This window comes from Dendrobates tinctorius, unplaced genomic scaffold (genome assembly GCF_039654945.1).
Source record: "Dendrobates tinctorius isolate UK_male_01 unplaced genomic scaffold, ASM3965494v1 ptg000102l, whole genome shotgun sequence".
NCBI classification, from domain to species: Eukaryota; Metazoa; Chordata; class Amphibia; order Anura; family Dendrobatidae; genus Dendrobates; species Dendrobates tinctorius.
In genome coordinates, this window is record NW_027361770.1 from 18,473,934 (window position 1) to 18,497,410 (window position 23,477).

General features: G+C 45.0%; 1 protein-coding gene across 2 annotated transcripts in view; it reads left to right on the top strand.

Moving 5' to 3' along the window:
• Positions 1–23,477, top strand: part of GALNT1 (polypeptide N-acetylgalactosaminyltransferase 1) — a 219,818-nt gene that overhangs the window by 81,794 nt on the left and 114,547 nt on the right. For both annotated transcript variants that reach the window (XM_073587767.1, XM_073587766.1), the window contains exon 3: positions 18,803–18,977. In XM_073587767.1, coding sequence (XP_073443868.1) covers positions 18,803–18,977 — 175 coding nt within the window. The remainder of the gene's footprint in view (positions 1–18,802; positions 18,978–23,477) is intronic.

Here is a 23,477-nt window from a genome sequence, read left to right on the forward strand (position 1 = left end):
TGAGTACGCCTGGGTCACATTTTCCCCTAGTGATTTATATGACTGGATAGACTAAGCCCTCGGCCAGTTTGGCATTGATACTTTTTCCTTCTGCTTTGTCCTTTAGATCTATTTACTGACGTATTTCTAGGTTCACCTTCCGTGTAATGTAGGTGTTTTTTGTGTTAGCATTAGCCATTAGTATGTGGAATCTTCTAGATGAAAATCTAGGTGGTATGATGATGGAAATATGCGGCTCTCGTTCTGACCAGACGGAAATGGTGAAGCCGCTTTGGAGACACCTGCTCGGTGGGGAACACCTGCGGCAATAGAGATCTTTGTCATCACTGCATTTTTTCCCCAAACACAGGTGTTGTGTTCTGGTGAAGATAAAGATTTGGAAATACAGCACTAGTGCCATGGTCCTCCACGATAATAATTCCGAGTTGCCATTTTCTTCTGTACTGATAATTGTAGCCTTGTTCTCGAATTTCAGTACAGAAAATAAACATTTTTTTTTTTTGGAGTATCTGTCACCAGATTAGACAGCACCAATCACAGCATGTGACATGGCCGGTCAGAATTGATCAGGCAATCAAAGTGATCGCCTGTGCGTGGGGGCGGTACAGTGATCTTAACTCTGAAAGAGCGGTGTCGTGTATATACTTCGCTTTGCAGGAACGCAGCATGTTGTGAAGGGGTTAGCATTTATTCGTTTTCTGATGAGATGACCATTAGACTAGGCCTCGGTGGTCCTGAGATTGTTGCTGCTAACCGTTTTGTTCCCTTTACTTATGTGTGACCTAAATGATTTCACTGTGGGGCGCCAGAAGATATGGACGATCGCTCTCATTGTGCTGATGTCCCTCAGTGCCAACCTGACAGGCTTGTGTTTTACAGCTCAATGACTGGAATGGAGCACGTTTCCCAAGTTCAAGACGTTTTTGGGAAATGTTCTCTTATGTTTGTTGTGAGCGTCTATGGGAATGCAGTTTTTGGTGATTTGGGGGGGGGGGGGGTTGAAGGACCCCCAATGTGACACTGAAGTGCAACATGGATTTTTTTACATGTTTGATATGCCAGGCAAGGCAAAGTAGTCCAGAGACTGTACATGAAGCAGATCATGGGGGTGTCAGGTCTCTGGGCATGGTGTATACAGTGATTGTGCCATCACTTGTGGGTCACCCTTACACCCGCTGGGTCTGCCACGCTCCTTCTTAGTCCGGCACAGACCTGAATGACACTATTGATGGAAGTGCGTACCCGTTAAACCAGTAACCTATACAACATTTTTTTTATTGAAAACAAATCTTTCTATGTGTTCACCTTCGAAAGAGAGATGACTGCAGAACAAATCCTTTCCTTCCCCCAGGCAATGAAAAGGTCTTAATAATTTATCCTGTATAATTCCAAAGCCCACAGCGCGTAAGAACAGATAAATGCTTGCACAAATCCCATCATTTGCCTTGTCTGCCAGCCTGAATACAGGACTGGCAATTTACCACGGACTCGCTAGATACAGACGGCATCGACCTCCACACAATACCTTGGTGAAACAACCGGAATGTCGTAGTGAAACAGACATTGATAGAAACAGTTCATTGATAGAAAATAAGAGCATGCTCTGATGCGTTGACACAAAAACCCACAAAGCACATTTTTTTTTTTTTTTCAACCAAAATAAGCTGCTTTTTAACTTGTAGCTGAAGGACCTCCATAAATGTTCCTCCATGTTAGTGGGCACTCCTCCCAGCTGGTGCTTTCTCCAGACATCAGGGGGTTTTTTTTTGGACATGAAAAAAATAAATCGCTATTCATCAGTGTGCAGGTCAGTTGTATTTCGGAGTTTGGTCAGTATGTCAGATTGTATAATCATTGATTTTTCTCATGCCTAAAAAAAAAAGGATTTTTCTTTTCACTAGGTTGCCGTTTTTTTAATATCCTAGTCTATAATGCATGATTCCGTACCCTATTTGTTTTTTAAATCTACCGTCTGAATTCTGGAGGGTACTCTTGGGTAAATGAAACCCTATGGACATGTTTAGCCTGTGCGTCCAGAGCTTTACACCTTAAACAGTGTAGAAGCCTGCTTTTGCTCTGACTTGATCCTTCCATATGTTCCATCATGCCATACCTTACGTTGGCCTGCACAGGACTCCACGTACATCTGTTTTGGGGAATTCTTGCTGCTCTGGAAGATGGTACAATGTGTTTTATTCCCAATACATACCTAGGAGTGTGTTGGGACTGCTAGTACTGAAAAATACATTATACGCTCTTAGGCTACTTTCACACATCCGGTGTGTGGGGTCCGGCGGAGTGCGGCGAAAAGCCGGGCCGCCGGATCCGGCCTGCAGCCGTGACACCGGATGTGTGTGCGGCGAGATGATACGGCTCGGACATTATTAAAGGAGCCGCAGGACGAGGTGGACAGAGGCAGCCAATGAGACAGCTGCTGAAAGGGAGGTGAGGGGAGGAGAGGGGAGGGGGGTGGAGAGAGAGAGACATGGGGGGTTAACACTTAGTGTCCAGGCAAGAGAATCTCTCTCTCTTGCCGGGCACTTGTGGGGTTAACCCCACAGAGAGATCTCTCTCTCTCACCCAGACACTGTGAGTGTTAACCCCACAAGTGCCCGGTGAGAGAGATCTCTCACAAGTGTCCGGGTGACAGAGAGAGATCTCTCTCTCTCTCTCGCCGGGCACTTGTGGGGTTAACATTCACAGAGTCCGGGCATGCGCTGTGGAAAAAGCCTGTCCGGCGCTGCAAAAAAACGTTACATGGAACGTTTTTTCCAGACGCCGGACAGGCTGTTTTTGCCGGATCAGGCAAAAACCGGATACGCCGCATAGGTATCCGGCGCGATGCGGCAATAATGAAACTGAATGGGGGAAAAACCGGATCCGGTGGCAACCGGCGCCGGATCCGGTTTTTACACTTTTCGCCGCATCGCGCCTGATGCTGAAAACCGGATGTGTGAAAGAGGCCTTATCTGAACACCCATTAGAAATGTCACAAACCAATAAATACCTTACCTGATGATGCACGCAGTTCAAAAGATCACTACAGGCAGGCCAAGGAGAAGCAATGTGTTATTCCTCATAGATTTACTGACGGGAAGAAGTAGAAAATAAGTGCACTCTTTCTATTATTTATTCTTAAAGAGATTGTCTTGTCTCCTGGAATAGTCCTCCTGATGGGCATATAGTCCTTCAACCATACCCAGCTTTTCTCACGAAGTCTCTACAAAAGCATCGTCTTGTTGGCCTCATTCCCCACACAAGTTAAAACTGCTTTGGTGCTTAAATTCCAAAAATGTCTTCTGCCCTGATCTTATCTATGAGATAAGGGCTCTCCTGCCATATAGGGCGCCTTTATCTCATAGTTCACTTCTACAGGGTCATGCATGTGTTAGCAGCAGCAAGTGTTGACTCTTACAATTGGAGAAAGCACTTTATACTAAGAAATCAAAACTACTGATTGGCAGCAGTCTGGCTATGCCATCTAGATAAACTTTAGGTCTGACCCATGTGGCAGTCATGGTTTGTGTGCCTGCCCACCAGTCGGTACATAGGAGGGACAGAAGGAAGAGCAATTATGTCAGTCGAGAACTGTGATGAGATGACCTCTTTAACTTTCTTTTGGATATGATCTGTACACAGATGGTTCATACACCAGTCCCTGACACCAAGGTTCACTCTCCAGTATGCTTCTTTCCAATGCATGCACACAGGCTAAGGCCATAGTCATAAGAAGACAAGCCATCAGCAGAAGGAGTCCTGACCTATAGGGATATTGACTCATGGAGGTGCTTCGAGGAGCAGCAGCAATGGAATACAAACCAAAACTGGTGACTAGAAGGTTTCCACTACTATTATGGTATATTGATAGATCATCAGTATCAAATCTGTGGGGTTTCGACATCCAGAATTGCCATTGATCAGCTTTTACCAGCTTCTGTAGTGGCAACCTGCAAAAGGTGTGTGAAGTGGTCTTTCCATTAAGGAGGGTTGTGCCCTTGTGTAATAGCTGGGCTGGATTATAAATTGGACAAAATTCAATTCCCTCCTATCAAAGTGTCTTTCTTCACCTGTAACTAGATTCTGAGAAGTAATTCTTTTCTTCCTGTTGAGAAAGCTGTAATGATAGTATATAGATACTACTGAATGCCTATTGCTTTAATTGTAATCACCACTAGTCCGTCATGTTGGCATAATCTTCATAAGAGGATCAAATGTCATGAAAACTGAATCTAAGTGACTGTAATATGAAAACCTTTTTTTATTTTTTATTTTTTTGTGTGTGTGGGGTTGGGAGGTTAGTGCTTAGTCCACTAACATACCATTCGTTTTTGAGAACGGCTTTGGATGGTATTTTCCATTTCTGGAAATTATCAGTCAAGGTGCATGATAGATACAGATAGATACATCCAAAAACATACTGATAGGGAATTTAGATTGTGAGCCCCATCAGGGACAGTGATGAAAATATGTGCAAACTGTAAAGCGCTGCGGAATATGTTAGCGCTATATAAAAAATAAAGATTATTATTAAAGATTATTATTATACAGGTGCTTTTCACAAAATTAGAATATCATCAAAAAGTAAATTTATTTTAGTCAGTTCTTCAATACGAAAAGTGAAACTCTTGTAGCGTCATTACAAACTGATTAATTTCAAGTGTTTATTTCTGTTAGTGTTGATGATTATGACTTACAGCCAATGAAAACTAAAAGTCATTATCTCAGTAAATCACAATACTTTGTGACATCAGCTTGCAAAATGATTTTAAAATCCATAATGTTGGCCTACTGAAATGTATGTTCAGTAAATGCGCTCAATACTTGGTTGGGACTCCTTTTGCATTAATTACTGCATCAATGTGGCGTGGCATGGAGGCAATGAGCCTGTGGTACTGCTGAGGTGTTATGGAAGCCCAGGTTGCTTTGATAGCAGCCTTCAGCTCCTCTGCATCGTTGGGTCTGGTGTCTCTCATCTTCCTCTTGACAATACCCCATAGATTTTCTATGGGGTTAAGGTCAGACGAGTTTGCTGACCAATCAAGCACAGTGATACTGCTCTTTTTAAACCAGGTATTGGTCCTTTGGACAGGTGCCAAGTCCTGCTGGAGAATGAAATTTCCATCTCCAAAAAGCTTGTCGGTAGAGGGAAGCATGAAGTGCTCTAATATTTCCTGGTAGACAGCTGCACTGACTTTGGTCTTGATAAAACACAGTGGACCTACACCAGCAGATGACATGGATCCCCAAACCATCACTGATTGTGGAAATTTCACACTAGACCTCAAGCAGCTTGGATTGTGTGCCTCTCCACTCTTACTCCAGACTCTGGGACCTTGATTTCCAAATAAAATGCAAAATTTACTTTCTTCTGAAAACAACACCTTGGACCACTGAGTAACTGTCCAGTTCTTTTTCTCCTTGGCCCAGGTAAGACACTTCTGGTGTTTTCTATTGGTCATGAGTGGCTTGACACAAGGAATGCGACACTTGTAGCCCATGTCCTGGATACATATGTGTGTGGTGGCTCTTGAAGCAATGACTCCAGCAGCAGTCCACTCCTTGTGAATCTCCCCCAAATTTTTGAATGGCCTTTTCTTAACAATCCTTTCAAGGCTGCGGTTATCCCAGTTGCTTGTGCACCTTTTTCTACCACAATTTTTCCTTCCACTCAACTTTCCATTAATATGCTTGGATACAGCACTCTGTGAACAGCCAGCTTCTTTAGCAATGACCTTTTGTGGCTTACCCTCCTTGTGGAGTGTGTCAGTGACTGTCTTCTTGACATCTGTCAAGTCAGCAGTCTTCCCCATGATTGTGGAGCCCACTGAAACAGACTAAGGGACCTTTTAAAAAACATAGAAGGTAGCCTTTGCAGGTGTTTTTTGTTCTAATTTACTGAGATAATGACTTTTGGGATTTTCATTAATAATCATCAACATTAACAGAAATAAACAAGTGAAATAGATCACTCTGTTTGTAAGGACTCTATATAATATGAGTTTCATGTTTTGTATTGAAGAACTGAAATAAATTAACTTTTTGATGATATTCTAATTTTATGAGAAGCACATGTACTTTAGCTGCATTTTTCATAATGTGACATAATAAAGTGTAGGTTTTCTTATTTCCTAGCTGACATCTCTGTGGAGCAAAAGGTGATTATTTAATCGTCCAACTTCTGGTCCTATAAGACTATGTGCCCACGTAAGCAGAATTTTCCTGAGCAAAACCGGACTCCTCCTCAAGAAATCTGCATTTTTTTTTGCTTTTTTTGCAGATTTTTGTGTTTTTGTTTTTTTTTTGTTTTTTTTTCCGGAGCATCCTAATACAATGAACATAGTGGCGAATCCGTAGATTTTCAGTAAAATTAATGAACATGCTGCGTTTTTTTCCGCGATGCGTTTTTTGCAGAGGAAAACGCAGTATGAGCACAAAAATTGTGGAATGCATTCTAATAATGGGATGCTTAACGTGTGTGTTTTAAAACGTTTTTTGCAGGGGAAAAACGCGAAAAATTCTGAACGTGGGCACACAGCCTAAGGCTAGTTTCACACTTACTTTTTTTTGCAGCGCGTTTTTCCCGCAAAAAAACGCATTGAAAAAACGCATACAAAAGCATACAACTGCTGCGTTTTTTTCAAGCATTTTTATGAGCATGCATGAAAAAAACGCAGCGTTTTTATGCGTTTGTAAGCGTTTTTAGTGCGTTTTTACCGCGTTTGCGTTTTTTCCAAACATTAGGTGGCCCCTCACACTAACCCAAACCATGACTTTACTAACCCTAACCCTTAACCAAACCATACCCTAACCCTAACCCTTAACCAAACCATACCCTTAACCAAACCATACCCTAACCCTGACCCTAACCCTGACCCTAACCCTAACCCTTAACCAAACCATACCCTGATCCTAACCCTGACCCTGACCCTAACCCTGACCCTAACCCTTAACCAAACCATACCCTGATCCTAACCCTAACCCTTAACCAAACCATACCCTGACCCTAACCCTGACCCTAACCCTTAACCAAACCATACCCTAACCCTGACCCTAACCCTGACCCTAACCCTAACCCTTAACCAAACCATACCCTGATCCTAACCCTGACCCTAACCCTTAACCAAACCATACCCTAACCCTGACCCTAACCCTGACCCTAACCCTAACCCTTAACCAAACCATACCCTGACCCTAACCCTAACCCTTAACCAAACCATACCCTGATCCTAACCCTAACCCTGACCCTAACCCTAACCCTTAACCAAACCATACCCTAACCCTAACCCTTAACCAAACCATACCCTGACCCTAACCCTAACCCTTAACCAAACCATACCCTGATCCTAACCCTAACCCTGACCCTAACCCTAACCCTTAACCAAACCATACCCTAACCCTAACCCTTAACCAAACCATACCCTGACCCTAACCCTAACCCTTAACCAAACCATACCCTGATCCTAACCCTAACCCTGACCCTAACCCTTAACCAAACCATACCCTAACCCTTAACCAAACCATACCCTAACCCTGACCCTAACCCTGACCCTAACCCTAACCCTTAACCAAACCATACCCTGATCCTAACCCTGACCCTAACCCTGACCCTAACCCTAACCCTTAACCAAACCATACCCTGATCCTAACCCTGACCCTAACCCTAACCCTTAACCAAACCATACCCTAACCCTGACCCACCAAACCATACCCTAACCCTTAACCAAACCATACCCTACCCTGATCCTAACCCTGACCCTAACCCTTAACCAAACCATACCCTGACCCTAACCCTAACCCTTAACCAAACCATACCCTAACCCTGACCCTAACCCTGACCCTAACCCTAACCCTTAACCAAACCATACCCTGATCCTAACCCTGACCCTAACCCTTAACCAAACCATACCCTAACCCTGACCCTGACCCTAACCCTAACCCTTAACCAAACCATACCCTGATCCTGACCCTGACCCTAACCCTAACCCTAAACCCCTTAACTAACCCTAACTCTAACCCAAACCCCTAAATTCCATTGTCTAAACTAATGTTAAAAAAAAAACGCATGTGCAAAAAAACGCATACATAAGCATGCCAATGTGCACGTATGCGCATCCATAGGCTATAATGGCCATTTTTAGCGCAAAACGTGCGCATACGCTTTTTTGCAGGGCCAAAAAATGCAACATGCTGCGTCTGGAAAATACAAACGCACACCCCAAAAAAACGCAGCGCATGAAAATCGCATACGTGCGCATGCCAGCGCGCAGGTATGCGCACCCATGTTAAATATAGGGGAAAAAACATATGCGCAGGTATGCGTTTTTTTCCAGCGCAAAAAAACGCAAATGTGAAACCAGCCTAAGTCCTCATTTTCTCATCAGGCTGTACCTGATATCCTCGCAGTCCATAACAGAGAAGTGCTCAGATTTCCTGGAATCACTTCTATGCATAGTGATTGGCTAATGGTTGGAGAGAGAAGATTATTTATGCTAAAAGTAGAAACATATATTCATTTCAGTCGGAAAGTATCCCCTGGGTGGTCTAGAAATGCTGCAGAATATGGCGTCACTGGGGGAAAGCTGATTGTTAACCAGAGTTTAGGGGTCTGCTTGCCAGTATCTTGGAACAGGTTGTTTTGGGCAAGTTTTTCCTTGACTTCTCTTACATATTACTTACAGATGTGTGTATCTCTGTACATTTTTTGGATGGAACATCTTATTCCACACATTATCCTCTTGTTAGAATGGATACTCAGGAGAATTCTGTGCATCTTTTCATGAAGACTCTTCACATTCCTCCTGCCCTGTCCGCTGTAGTATGAAGTAGAAACCATCACTCTGATCTCAGTGTTTTCATTTTACCTGTAAAGGATAACGCCAGACCCCTAATCCAGAGCCTCCGCAGACTACGAGAACTAATGCTTGTTCTACCAAACTACATTCTGTTCATAGATAAATGGCACACCACTGAATGCGGGTGTCTGTCACTACTTTCTGCCAATCGAATCCATTTAATTTTCAGCAAGATCACCATTTATATAAAAGACCAACTAGCCATAGAGTGCACTGTTGTCTGAGAGGAATCGTCTGAATAAAAGCTTTGGCAGTGTCATACCTTCGCAGTATAGCTGTGTATAGAAATTCAGATTGCACAGGATTTACCATTCTCATTTTTGAAGATTTAATATATTTTTTTTTACTATAGCGCTAGCATATTCCACATCACATTACAAGAGGGAACATGTACAAGCAAGTTATAACTCAAGAACATATGTCATCCTGGGAAAGAACACTAGCATAAATTGCACAAATAAAAATTACAGTGAAGTAATAGAGGATATCCCTGTGAAGAGATGAATGCGAATTGCGGGGCCCCTTGGATGCTGCACTTGCACTTTATCATGAGTGATCTTTTTCAGCTGTGACTCATATGCACATGCACTTTGCTGATACATTGTTTGCTGCTGGCTAATGAATATAGGTGGATTACATGATTGCCTAGTTAGGGTATGTGCCCACGATCTGTAGTTGCTGCGGGTTTGACGCTGCATACTTGTGCAGCATCAAACCTGCAGTGGCCAGTTGTTAGAGCATATTGGATGGGATTTCAAAAAATCCCATGTCCACTATGCGTGCACAGACGCTCGCAGCTCACCTGCAGAGATGGACATACGCATCTTTCCATACCGTAGCATGTCCATTTCTCATGCGGAGACTCTAGTTCTAGAATGTAATGAAGGCTGTGTATCCGCATGGTTCAGCGAACATGCGCTGCATCCAAAGCGCTGCTACTTCCAAATCGTGAGCATCCGGCCCTAGGCTGTTAGGCAATTGGAATTACTACACTGCTCAAAACAATAAAGGCAACACTAAAATACCACATCCTAGATATTACTGAATGAAATATTCCAGTTGCAAATCTTTATTCGTTACATAGTGGAATGCTTTGAGAACAATAAAACATAAAAATAATCAATGTAAATCAAAATTAATATCCCTTGGGAGCCTGAATTTGTAGTGATACTCAAAATAAAAGTGGAAAATGAAATTACAGGCTGATCCAACTTCAGTGGAATTGCCTCAAGACAGGAAAATGATGCTTAGTATTGTGTGTGTGTGGCCTCCACGTGCCTGTATACCTCCCTACAGTGCCTGGGCATGCTCCTGATGAGGCGGCGGATGGTCTCCTGAGGGATCTCCCAAACCTGTACTAAAGCATTCGCCAACTTCTGGATAGTCTGTGGTGGAACGTGACGTTGGTGGATGGTGCGAGACATGATGTCCCAGATGTGTTCAATAGGATTCAGGTCTGGGGACTGGGCAGGCCAGTCCATAGCTTCAATGCCTTCATCTTGCAGGTACTGCGGACACACTCCAGCCACATGAGGTCTGGCATTGTCCTGCATTAGGAGGAACCCAGGGCCATCCGCACCAGCATATGGTCTCACAAGGGGTCTGAGAATCTCATCTCGGTACCTAATTGGCAGTCAGGCTACCTCTGGCGAGCACATGGAGGGCTGTGCAGCCCTCCAAAGAAATGCCACCCCACACCATTACTGACCCACTGCCAAACCGGTCATGCTGAAGGATGTCGCAGGCAGCAGATCACTTTCCATGGCATCTCCAGATTCTGTCACGTCTGTGACATGTGCTCAGTGTGAACCTGCTTTCATCTGTGAAGAGCACAGGTCGCCAGTGGCAAATTTCCCAATCCTGGTGTTCTGTGGCAAATGCCAAGCGTCCTGCACAGTGTTGGGCTGTGAGCACAACCCCCATGTGTGGACGTCGGGCACTCATACCATCCTCATGGAGTTGGTTTCTAGCAGTTTGTGCAGACACATACACATTTGTGGCCTGCTGTCATTTTTCAGGGCTCTGGCAGTGCTCCTCCTGTTCCTCCTTGCACGAAGGCTGAGGTAGCAGTCCTGCTGCTGGGTTGTTGTTCTCCTACGGCCACCTCCACATCTCCTGGTGTACTGGCCTCTCTCCTGGTAGCGTCTCCAGCCTCTGGACACTACACTGACAAACGTGGCAAACCTTGCCACCTTTATGAGCTGCACTACCTGAGCCACTTGTGTGGGTTGTAGAGTCCGTCTCATGCTACCACGAGTGTGAAAGCACAACCAACATTCAAAAGTAACCAAAACATCAGCCAGAAAGCATTGGTACTGAGATGTGGTCTGTGATCCCCACCTGCAGAACCACTCCTTTATTAAGGGTGTCTTGATAATTGCCAATAATTTCCATCTGTTGTCTATTTCATTTGCACAACAGCATGTGAAATTGTCAATCAGTGTTGCTTCCTAAGTGGACAGTTTGATTTCACAGAAGTTTGATTTACTTGGAGTTATATTCTGTTGTTTAAGTGTTCCCTTTATTTTTTGAGCAGTGTATATCTGTTACCCCCTCTATTACTTGTCTAAAACTTTGGTTTGAGCAATGCAACTGATTTTTGCCCTTGTTCTTTCCTAGAGTGACATTGTATCATCGTTCACCTCTCTTTTATTATATGTGATATTTGTAAAATATACATAGTCATTTATATATCCATATACATACATATGTTGCATATAATATATAATTTGAAGTCAGCACTCCCAATTTTTCAATTCTTGAATGTTACTCTAAAAAGTCTGAGTTTTAGAGCACTTTTGAAACTCTGGATACTGGGAATTAACTGGATTGTCAGGGTTAATGCATTCCAGAAAACTGGTGCAGTAGGAGAGAAGTCCTGGATAATGTCGTTTGAAGCTCGGATCACAGAGGATATTAGTCTTAGATTGTTAGCAGAATGGAGAGGACAGATAAAGGTGGTAGAGGTGAGGGAGGAAATTTAGGGTGGTGCAAAACTGTGGAGAACTTTTGTGGGTAAGAGTAGAAAGTTTACATTACTGTGTAGCAGATGGACAACCAGTGCAAAGACTGGCACAGAGTGGCGACATCAGAGTAGAGGTTGGACAGAAATATAACCCTGCCTGCTGCATTCAGGAGACTTTGGAGAGGTGAGGATTTAGTTAGATGGAGCACAATTAGTAGACAGCTGCCTTCGTCCAGTCAAAATGAGTTTTTGCAGAATGAAGATATGGAAAGGTCAAATTCTATAGATGTTTTAGAGGTGCATTTGACATGAGCGAGGCGTGATCTAAGGAATGAGTTACAGATCTGAATCCAATATAACCTCAAGAAAGATAAATGCTCTGCTGTCTTTTCTCTCAATATAAAGGTCTTTGCTTTCAATTAAAGGCATTAACTGTTATGTTTTTTTGTTTTTTTACTATTTATACTACATCATTATGCTTTTTCACAGTCAAAATGTACTGTTCTTTAAGGCTAAGTGCACACGTACTTTTTTGCCCTGCGGATTTTTCTGTGCAGAATTGAAGAAATCCGCAGGTCAAATGACCTGCATTTTTCCTGCAGTTTTTGTGCGGTTTTCCCCTGCGGTTTTCCCCCTGCGGATTTGAAGAATGGAGCAGGTGGAAAACCGCACAAAAGAAGTGACATGCTGCATATTTTGAACCACAAGAAAACCGCGTGGAAAAATCCGCAGCTTCTGCGCAGCGTTTTTTTTCTATTAATTAACATGCTACTGTACATCACAATGCGGATATGCAGCGTTTCTGTGGGGTAAAATCCGCTGGAAATCTGCAACGTGTGCACATGGCCTATCTGTACCTCGATATGTTAGTGCCGTTTTGGTAGAAAAGATAAATTGTATTGTAGTGTTTTCTTAATTGAAAATCAAAACTAACAATCTAATAATTAAGCCTAAAGAGTAAAAACATTAGCCATAAACAATTTATGGAATCTTTTATTACACGCCTAGAACCTGTGTTGTGTATGCCTGTCTCAGGTACCGTGCAGTGTGGATTTGTGTCTGTTCCATACATGGCAGGTGCCAGCTGTGTTCTGCAGTCTAGATTCGCCTCTAACAGCAGTTAACAGCACTAGCTCCAGTCACTGCTGTTTAACCATTTACATGCTGTAGTCAATCTCTAAAAGCATCATTTAAATGGCTGTGGCATGTTCTCATGCACTGAGGGGCTGCCATGGCCGCTGTGAATGAGCCTGCTGAAAGTTCCCATTGTCACCATTTTAGTGCTCCACTGCTTAGTGGACCATACTTTGTACTATTTACTAATCTATTGCAGTATCGTGCAAGCGATTAAACGGTCGCAGGTTCAAGTCCCTAGGAAGACTTACTCATGCAGTGAAAAAAAATCTTAAAGAAAAAAAGATAATCACTCATTCTTTTGTTCTGCATTTAAAAATGCATTAACTAAAATAAAGAAATCTTGTATCGGTGCGTTCATAAACGTCCTATCCAGATATGAAGAAACTGTAACCTGCATAGTAAATGCCTTTTAAAATAAAAATGGAAATGTCAAAATTTGTTTATTGGACATCGTTTATGTCCCTCAAAAATGCAGTAAAATGCTAAATAAAACATTCCAGTATTTTTACACCAGAATGGTACCAATATAAACTACAGCTCGCGACGTAAATAACAAGATGGTAGCGTTCTGAGCCTTTCAGGAGCTGCTCTGCTGGTGCAGGAGGCGGTGTGCGCAGCTGGTGCATGGAGGGCGGTGTGCGGAGCTGGTGCCTGGAGGGCGGTGTGCGAATCTGGTGCATGGAGGGCGGTGTGCGGAGCTGGTGCATGGAGGGCGGTGTGCGGAGCTGGTGCATGGAGGGCGGTGTGCGGAGCTGGTGCATGGAGGGCGGTGTGCGGAGCTGGTGCATGGAGGGCGGTGTGCGGAGCTGGTGCATGGAGGGCGGTGTGCGGAGCTGGTGCATGGAGGGCGGTGTGCGGAGCTGGTGCATGGAGGGCGGTGTGCGGAGCTGGTGCATGGAGGGCGGTGTGCGGAGCTGGTGCATGGAGGGCGGTGTGCGGAGCTGGTGCATGGAGGGCGGTGTGCGGAGCTGGTGCATGGAGGGCGGTGTGCGGAGCTGGTGCATGGAGGGCGGTGTGCGGAGCTGGTGCATGGAGGGCGGTGTGCGGAGCTGGTGCATGGAGGGCGGTGTGCGGAGCTGGTGCATGGAGGGCGGTGTGCGGAGCTGGTGCATGGAGGGCGGTGTGCGGAGCTGGTGCATGGAGGGCGGTGTGCGGAGCTGGTGCATGGAGGGCGGTGTGCGGAGCTGGTGCATGGAGGGCGGTGTGCGGAGCTGGTGCATGGAGGGCGGTGTGCGGAGCTGGTGCATGGAGGGCGGTGTGCGGAGCTGGTGCATGGAGGGCGGTGTGCGGAGCTGGTGCATGGAGGGCGGTGTGCGGAGCTGGTGCATGGAGGGCGGTGTGCGGAGCTGGTGCATGGAGGGCGGTGTGCGGAGCTGGTGCAGGAGGTGGTGTGCGGAGGTGGTGCATGGAGGGCGGTGTGCGGAGCTGGTGCATGGAGGGCGGTGTGCGGAGCTGGTGCATGGAGGGCGGTGTGCGGAGCTGGTGCATGGAGGGCGGTGTGCGGACCTGGTGCAGGAGGCGGTGTGCGAAGCTGGTGCATGGAGGGCGGTGTGCGGAGCTGGTTCAGGAGGCGGTGAACGCAGCTGGTTCAGGAGGCGGAGTGCGGAGCTGGTGCATGGAGGGCGGTGTGCGGAGCTGGTTCAGGAGGCGGTGAACGCAGCTGGTTCAGGAGGCGGTGAACGCAGCTGGTTCAGGAGGCGGAGTGCGGAGCTGGTTCAGGAGGCGGAGTGCGGAGCTGGTGCATGGAGGGCGGTGTGCGGAGCTGGTTCAGGAGGCGGTGTGCGGAGCTGGTGCATGGAGTGTGGAGCTTGTTCACGAGGCGGTGTACGGAGCTGGTGTATGCAGGGCGTTGTGCGGAGCTGGCTTTTTGAATGGCAGTGTGCGGATCTGGTGCATGGAGGGCGGTGTGCGGAGCTGGTGCAGGGAGGGCGGTGTGCGGAGCTGGTGCAGGGAGGGCGGTGTGCGGAGCTGGTGCAGGGAGGTTGTTGCCAAGTTGTTTTATGTAGTAAGGCTGGAAATTGCCAGCGCTGTGCCACACCACACTGAAATCGAAGTGACACATTGCAACAGTGGCTGTAATGACCCTTATCGTGTCACGTACCGACCTGTGACATACTGTGACACAGAGTTGCATATGTGTTGTATTGCTGGTCCAAGTCGCACGTACGCCACACGCTTGCTATAGACTTGAATGCAAGTTGCGTGCAACGTGTTTGAGCTGTCCTTAAATTGGCTGTTTTATTTACTGCTAAATTAGTCGTGTAAATCGCAGTCACACAGATTTTTTGGACCGCCTTTCTTGACGCTATGTAGCCCTTGCCTATTGGGCTAACACAAAGAGTAATGTTAATTACTAATGGAAGAAGACTACAGAGACAGGGTGGGAAATGATGCCTGGAATTTTTTTTGTGTGTGAACTACAAATTGAAACTTTGCAGTTTCAAGTGAATTTAAACACTAATTTTCGGAAATTTGACTCAAGCTGGCTCCTCAGATTGATCCATTCATCTCTAATTACATTTAGAAGTCAAATCTTAAATTTGCTTGTACTGGTGAGTTATGTCAACTGTCTATATAAATGTAATCCTGCATGGTTTTGAGTCCTCAGCTGTGGTATATTTTGCAGGCATGCAATTACCGTATTTTTCACTTTATAAGGCTGGTTTCACATTTAGCTCCACCCCCTGCCGTGTCTCCTCCGGTCAGCTCCGCCTATGGGCGCATGCCGCTGCATGCGGCCTGCGTACCCTATCTTTAGCATCGGGTACGCAGGCCGTGCGCAGGTATGCATTTGCCGCTGTATGCATCATTTTGATGGTGCGGCGACCTGCTCCAAACGCAACGTGTTGCATTTTGGTGCGGTCACCGCACCGTCAAAACAATGCAAGCGGCAGCAAACGCATACCTGCGCACGGCCTGCGTATCCAATGCTAAAGATAGGGTACGCAGGCCGCAAGCAGCGGCATGCGCCCATACGCGGAGCTGACCGGAGAAAACGCGGCAGGGGCGGAGCTTCACTGCGAGCGTCCACTGCGCCTCCAAATGCAAATGTGAAACTAGCCTAAGACGCTCCGGATTATAAGACACACCCCAAATTTTGAGGAGAAAAATAGGAAAAAGCTTTGTTTTAATAAAATGGTGGTGCTTTTTATAATCCATGTGTCTTATTGCTTACCGGGGGTGGTGGCTGTGGTGAAGCAGGCATGCAATTACAGTATATATTTTCCTTTATGGAAAGAAAGCAGGAGGTTTTCTTCAAAAAATAAATATAAAAATTCTATGCAAATACTGAAATTTGTTGCTGGTTGTAATTCAGGGAAGATATAATTTGAATAATTATATGCAAAAGGATCAGTTGTGTGACTGGCTAAGAAAGGGATGTGTTTATAATAAGGATGATTGCTTTTTTAGGAGAAATTAGCCAATGCAAATTTTAATTTCAAAAAATGTTTTGTGGCTATTCACAGGTACTCCATTTGCCCTGAAAAGCCATGTATAACACTCATGCGCATATGCAAATCACATACTGACTGCAGACTTTTTCTTAGCCTGGACAATCCTTTTAAAACGCACACCTCAACAAGAAATGTGGTGTTGGAATTTGCACAATAAATTCACTCCTCAACATTGAAATTGCAGCACAAAGAAGGAAAAGTCGTGGAATTATGTCAATCACAGGATCAATACACATGCTAATGATATGCAAATAATGAAAAAATAGACCAATATCAAAACATCTCAATTTATTCAGCATTGTGCATGAGTTCCCTGCACAGAACTGCTTGCACTTACAGACCTCAGCATACTATCAATGACATTATTAATGTCCAAGGAGCTTACTTCACCTGAAAAAAGGCATTACCAGTGTGAGACATGTAATGACTGACAGTCCGCTCTCCTGATCTACATGTCTCATACTGGCAACTCCACTCCTACTCCCCCCATTAATTTATAATATTTAGAAGAATATTCTCTGGGTGATCAGTGTCCGGCCCATAGATCTTAACCGCTCATTTATGTGTAAGAAAAACATGGCTTTTTCTGGAATTAGACATCGGATTGCAAATATGAAGGTATCTTATTCAGCCTCCTGTGACCTACATGCCCATATAGACTGCTTAGGTGGCTTGATCCTACTGCCAATTCTTTTTAGGGCATGCTGGGAGGAGTCATTTCCTAAATATTACTTTATTAGTTAATTCCGTGCTGATCAGACTAGGTCAGTGATAGAAAAAAACCTTTACAGTCAGTAATCTTCTCTGGTAGTTGTGTATTTTTCTATTCTCCATGTGACCGCCTCTGATCAGACTGCCTAGCAATCTTTTGGCTTCTCACTTTGCATTTTTCTAAGAGCGCACACACAACAAATTCTGGCAGATATTGGAAGGCTGGCGTTAGTCAGCAACTTTAGCTGAAGATCGCACTGCCTTTTTGCTATATTGCAGTGAATTCAACCACCAGTATGACCCCATTTACTAATGCTGTAAAACCTCCGGTAGCACTACGACAAAAATGTCAGATGTTGTGGTAACATACTACGTAAGTGGATAATGCGCGCTTGGGGCGTGGAGGTTTCAAAACAAAACCCGGTCAGGATCGCTGGTGCATCGCTAAATGATCGCTAGTGAGCTGCCACACAGGCAGACCTCACAGCGATGCAGCAGCGATGCAGCGCACGATACTCACCTTTCACACACAGCGATCCTGACGTCCTCCCGCCCGCCTCCATGCGTCGCTCGTCGGCGCCAGCAGGAAGCCCAGCAGGAAGCTGACAACGAGAAATGGAGCCGGACATTCTCGCGCGATCAGCGATAACGAGCGGGGGAGCCGGTCGGAGGTAAGTATCACACATAGCGATATCGCTATAACGTCACAAAATCGGTGACGTTATAGCGATATCGCTATGTGTAAAACCCCCTTAAAGGTACTGTCACACTTAGCTATGTACCAGCGATCCCGACCAGCGATATGACGCGGTCAGGATCGCTGGTACATCGCTAAGTAGTCGCTAGTGAGCTGCCACACAGGCAGATCTCCCCAGCGACATCGCAGGGGTCGGGGGTCGCTACTTACCTGTCAGACGAGGCGATCCTGACGTCCTCCCGCCCGCGTCGCTCGTCGTCACAGCAGGAAGCTGACGACGATAAACGGTCCTGGACGTTCTCGTGCGATCAGCGATAACCAGCGGGGGAAGCGGTCGGAGGTAAGTATCAGACATAGTGATATCGCTAGCAATATCGCTTAGTATGACAGTCCCTTAAGTGTATATACCATCCCAAAATTCAAATCCCAGACCATACTACAAAAGCAATTCAGTGTAGAGTTGACAAGTCCCAAGAAAGAGTTCAGATCCCCCCCAATTAATTCGGGTTTCAAAACATCAGATCCAAAGTAGATCCCACAATAAAACTGTACACCATACTCGTCTTTAAAATAATAAACCCCTACATTTTTTGAAGTAAATTAGGATACCAGATGCTAACATTAATGCAAAATCTGTATATAAATTAATGCTCAAAGTTAAACCCCAATTGTTAGTCCAGTCCTAATGTGGACCCCAACAGCTCCTCTAAAAAATTCCACCCCGCCACCTCTCTGCTAAATCAGACCCCAAAATTCAGATTGATATGTACCCCTGGCACTAAATTCAGTCTTCAGATATTTCAGATCTCAAACCCATTTTTTCTCCTTTTCATTAACAGGTACATGACTTTGATCGTGTAACATCAATGTCTTGAAAGTCCTACATGCCTTCTAGTTGCATCTGTGCCGTGATTTACATAGAACTAATTGGAAACCATGACATTTTGGTGTGTTGTACTTAATCCAGTTACCTTTTTTATGTTAGGTCCTGGTGTCATTCAGAAGCTACATGAGGGTCCTGGAGAAATGGGGAAACCTGTTGTCCTGCCTAAAGAAGATCAAGAGAAGATGAAGGAAATGTTTAAAATTAATCAGTTCAATTTAATGGCTAGTGAGATGATTGCGCTCAACAGATCTTTACCAGATGTCCGGCTGGAAGGGTAAGTGAGATGCAATATTTAATAGGTGTAAAAACTGTGAAGTTTAAAAAAAAAAAAAAATGACATTCAGAAGATGGTCTGCCAAATGCTCATTAGACATACAATACGGCTTGTAGATTGCTTTAGTTCCCTCTCCACATATGTACTGTATACATCATAGCACCTTTAAATAAAAGCTAAATAGAGAACCTTTATAACAATATTCACACAAAATTGGTGACTCCATAATCTTTGCAGACTTCTGAAACCAAGCTGTGGTAGGTTTGGGTATTCTTGGTATCTTAGCGTTTATTCAACGCAGCGCACGGCGCCGCTAAGCCCCGCCCCCTGCTGGGTCCCTGCCCGCCCCTTCCGGTCATCGCCGCCTACTATCGCACATGGACGCTTGCAATCTGCGCACCCTATCTTTTGCATAGGGTGCGCTGGCCGTGCGCTAGTAGGAATTTGGCATGCGCTGCGCACTTTTGAAGGTGCGCCGTGCGCGCCGAAATGCAACATGCTGCGTTTGGCGCGCCTTCAAAAGTGCGCAGCGCACGCCAAAATCCTACTAGCGCACAGCCAGCGCACGATCTGCGCACCCTATGCTAAAGATAGGGTGCGCAGATTGCAAGCGTCCATGTGCGATAGTAGGCGGCGATGACCGGATGGGGCGGGCAGGGGGCGGGGCTTAGCGGCGCCGTGCGCTTCGTCGAATAAACGCTAGTGTGAAACTAGCCTAAAAGTTGCGTTGACGCCCAAGCTTCAGATTCCTCAGAAGAGACATGACTTTTCCTTCTAGGATTTCCTGATACTTCATTGAAATCATCTTACAATTAAAAAGGCTGCACTTTTCCAGTGATGGAGGAAGAGAAGCAGTCCAGAGTATCATTGAGCCATGGCCATCACTTCACTCACTCCACACTTCCTCCTCTCTAGAAGTCCAAAAAGTTCTAGTTTTGTACCAGCGATCTCCAGAACAAGATTTATTTTTATTTTGTTTTACAGTGCCATTACAGAAATCATCATCACTGTCCGCATTAGGGCTCACAATCTAAATTTCCGATCAGTCCAAATTTGAAACAAGACCACAGCGCTGCAAGACTGCAGTGCTAACCACTGAGCCACCTTACTACCTAAAATTAGTATGTGCCTTACTATGCAAACTGAATCCTCAGTGCCAGCTTCCATGAAATATTGCTGAAGTTTTTTACTGTCATTTAAAGGTTTTTGACCAGATTCTCCCTCACAAATCTGTTGGCAGCTTCATTTTCCTGCTGCATCCAGGTAGAGATGCAGTTGAAAGCTTAGCTCATTGACTTACGAGCAAAGTACATTTTTATCAATAGATCTTTGAATAAAAGTAAGCTCCACTATTGGAAGTGTATTAAAAAAATATTCCTGTGCTGAGATAGTCTTCTAAATGTGCCTCTGCTGTGTAATGGCCGTGTCTGACCGTGCAGGAACATGGTCTTGTATGTACCACATCTCCTGGGAGGAAAAGAGAGTATACAGACATTACAGCACAGGATCAAATCGGCATGTGTCCTTATAATGTGCATTTGATCTGTATTGCATCAATGTCATTAATTTGTATTTAAAAGTGCTTCTTGTCCCCTCATTTCCTGCCTAGAAGACACCTAATAGTACTGATCTGCCATACGGAGTACATGCTTAGACTACTTCATCTGTAATGCTTACATATTGTGGATCCATATTATATTACAGCCATCTACCAATATGCTCATGTAAAGCAAGCCTTAGGCCAAGTCTCCATGGTGTGAAAACACTGTAGATTGTCTGCTTAAATCTCCTACATGTTTTTGTGCCCGCAAGGTATGTGACATTTTGAAGAAATCTCATGCACATGCTGTGAAAAATCTCCACAGCGTAAGATGGCAGGAGTTGCAGCATTGAGATCCGGAGGTCACTTTATGGTGCGGATGTAGGTGCGAGTTTCACCCTTTGCAATTTGAAAAGTGAAATGTGCGGTTTCCTCGCAATGATATCCACTGTGCTAAATTTTAGGGTACCATTACACATAACGACGCTTCAGCGATCCCGACAACAATACGGCCTGGTAAGGATCGCTGGTACATCACTACATGGTCACTAGTAAGCTGTCAAACAGGCAGATCTACTTAACGACACAGCAACGATACAGCGATCCGTATAACGACCTCGGCGGTTGTTGGGACCTTGTCACACAGCAGCTATTCTGACGACTCAGGCGTGCTTCAACGAGGTTGCTCGTCGTTGTTATGGCGTCAAACATAGCGATGCATGCTGGCCAGCGGGACGCCAACGATCAAAAAATGGCCCAGGACATTCAAGCACGATCAGCGATATCCAGCGGGGGGGCTGGTCGCAGCTATGTGTCACACGTAGCGAGATCGCTGGCGAAGTCCCTGTTAAGTCACAACCTGTGACGTTTCAGCGATCTCACTAATGATCTCGCTATTAGTCTCGGCAGCACGCTGTCCTGTGTAAACAGGACATGAGCTGCTGATCAGTGTTATTCTATGTAGACAGAGCAATACCACTGATCGGCTTAGGCCTCTTTCACACTTCAGTTTTTTGCCATCAGTCAAAATCCGCCAAAAATTTGAAAATGGCGGATCCGCAAAAATGGAAACAAAACGGATGCAAACTGATGGAACGGATCCGTTTTGTTGAGGATCCGCCATACCGATTTTACTGCGGATCCTCAACAAAACTGATCCGTTCCATCAGTTTGCATCCGTTTTTGTCATCCGTTGGATCCGTTTTTTGCGGATCCGTTTTTCCACACCTCCAAAATGGGATGCTCCCAAATATGATTCGCTCTTGGAAAATGCTCTCAAATGTGATTGGATGCTGGAAACTAGGGAGAAATATATCTAGGGTGTTGTGATACAATTTCTTTGAAAGGTTTTAGAGCTAGTGGCAGCGATGGAAGGAGTTAGTGCGAGTCTGGAAGGAGTTATTGCGAGTATTGACAGCTTCTGTGTGGAATTGGATCTTCACTTGAATCGGTTGGCAATTATTGCTATCGAGAGGGAGAAAAGAAGACTGCGAATCCTGCGTATGAGGAGACGGCGCCAGTGGATTCATCCCATTAATGCGCAGAGGTTCACCCGTGGCGTTTTTTCCACACTGTACCTGGAATTGAGGGAGAATCCGGACAAGTTCTTCAACTACGTGCGCATGCGGATGGAATTCTTTGAGATATTGGTGGATCGTGTTGGAGAACAAATCCGGAGAAGGGACACCTACATGCGGTTTTCTATATCACCGGCGGAGCGTTTGATGGTGACCCTTCGGTAAGTTATCTACCTTTTAAAATGTTTCAGATTCTGCAGGCTTTTATTGTTATGTTATGGCTTGTAGTTTGTATTAATTTTACTTTTTTTCCCTTTTTTTAAGATTCCTGGCAACTGGAGAATCCTTCACCTCCCTCCATTTCCAGTTCCGGATTGGGATTTCCACTATTGCTGGAATTGTACAACAGACCTGCCGGGCATTATGGGATTCTCTACAGGAGGAATACATCCCAGAGCCAACCCAGGAGAGGTGGCTGGAGATTGCAGAGAAGTTTCAAGATATCTGCCAGTTTCCAAACTGCATCGGTGCCGTGGATGGCAAGCATATCAGGATTGTGAAACCCATGGGATCTGGTTCACAGTTTTACAACTATAAAAAATACTTTTCCATTGTGCTAATGGCCATTTCGGATGCAAACTGCAAATTCATTGCCGTGGACATTGGTGCATACGGTCGTTCTAACGACTCACAGGTATTCAAGAGTTCCACCATGGGCCGTCGCTTGTATGGAGACAATTTTAACTTCCCACCTCCAAGACCACTCCCTGGAACAACAGGCCCACCAATGCCTTTTGTGTGCGTTGGCGACGATGCTTTTCAACTTTCAAAACACCTACTGAAGCCATATGGTAGTCGTGGATTAACACACCAGAAAAGAATCTATAACTATCGGTTAACCAGAGCGCGCAGAGTGGTGGAGTGCGCGTTTGGAATTTTAACTGCAAAATGGAGAGTCCTGTTAACGGCCATGAAAATGAAAACAGAGACTGTGGATGAGGTGGTAAAGGCCTGTGTAATCCTGCACAATTTTGTCCTTTCAAAGGAACCAGTTTCCATCGATGACAATGTGTATGAAACCACCTTGTGGGATTATGAGCAGCAAACTTTTCGGAGTACTGGTTCAGTGGCAAGAATTAGGGATACCTTTGCAGATTATTTTGTTACACCAGAGGGACAAGTGGACTGGCAATATCACATGATATAATTTTCTTCTTACCAATTGTGAGTAATTTTTTTTTTTTTTTTATCTGAAATTTTACCAAGTGTTTGCTTTGCACAAGCATTGTGTTTTACCATGTGATTTGGTTAATTTTACACTTTGCAGTGTTAACAATTGTTGGGTACCAAGCGTAAAGTTATCCAAGTGTTGTGTACCAAGCGTAAAGTTACCAAGTGTTGTGTACCAAGCGTTTTACACTTTGAAATGTTCACAAGTGTTGG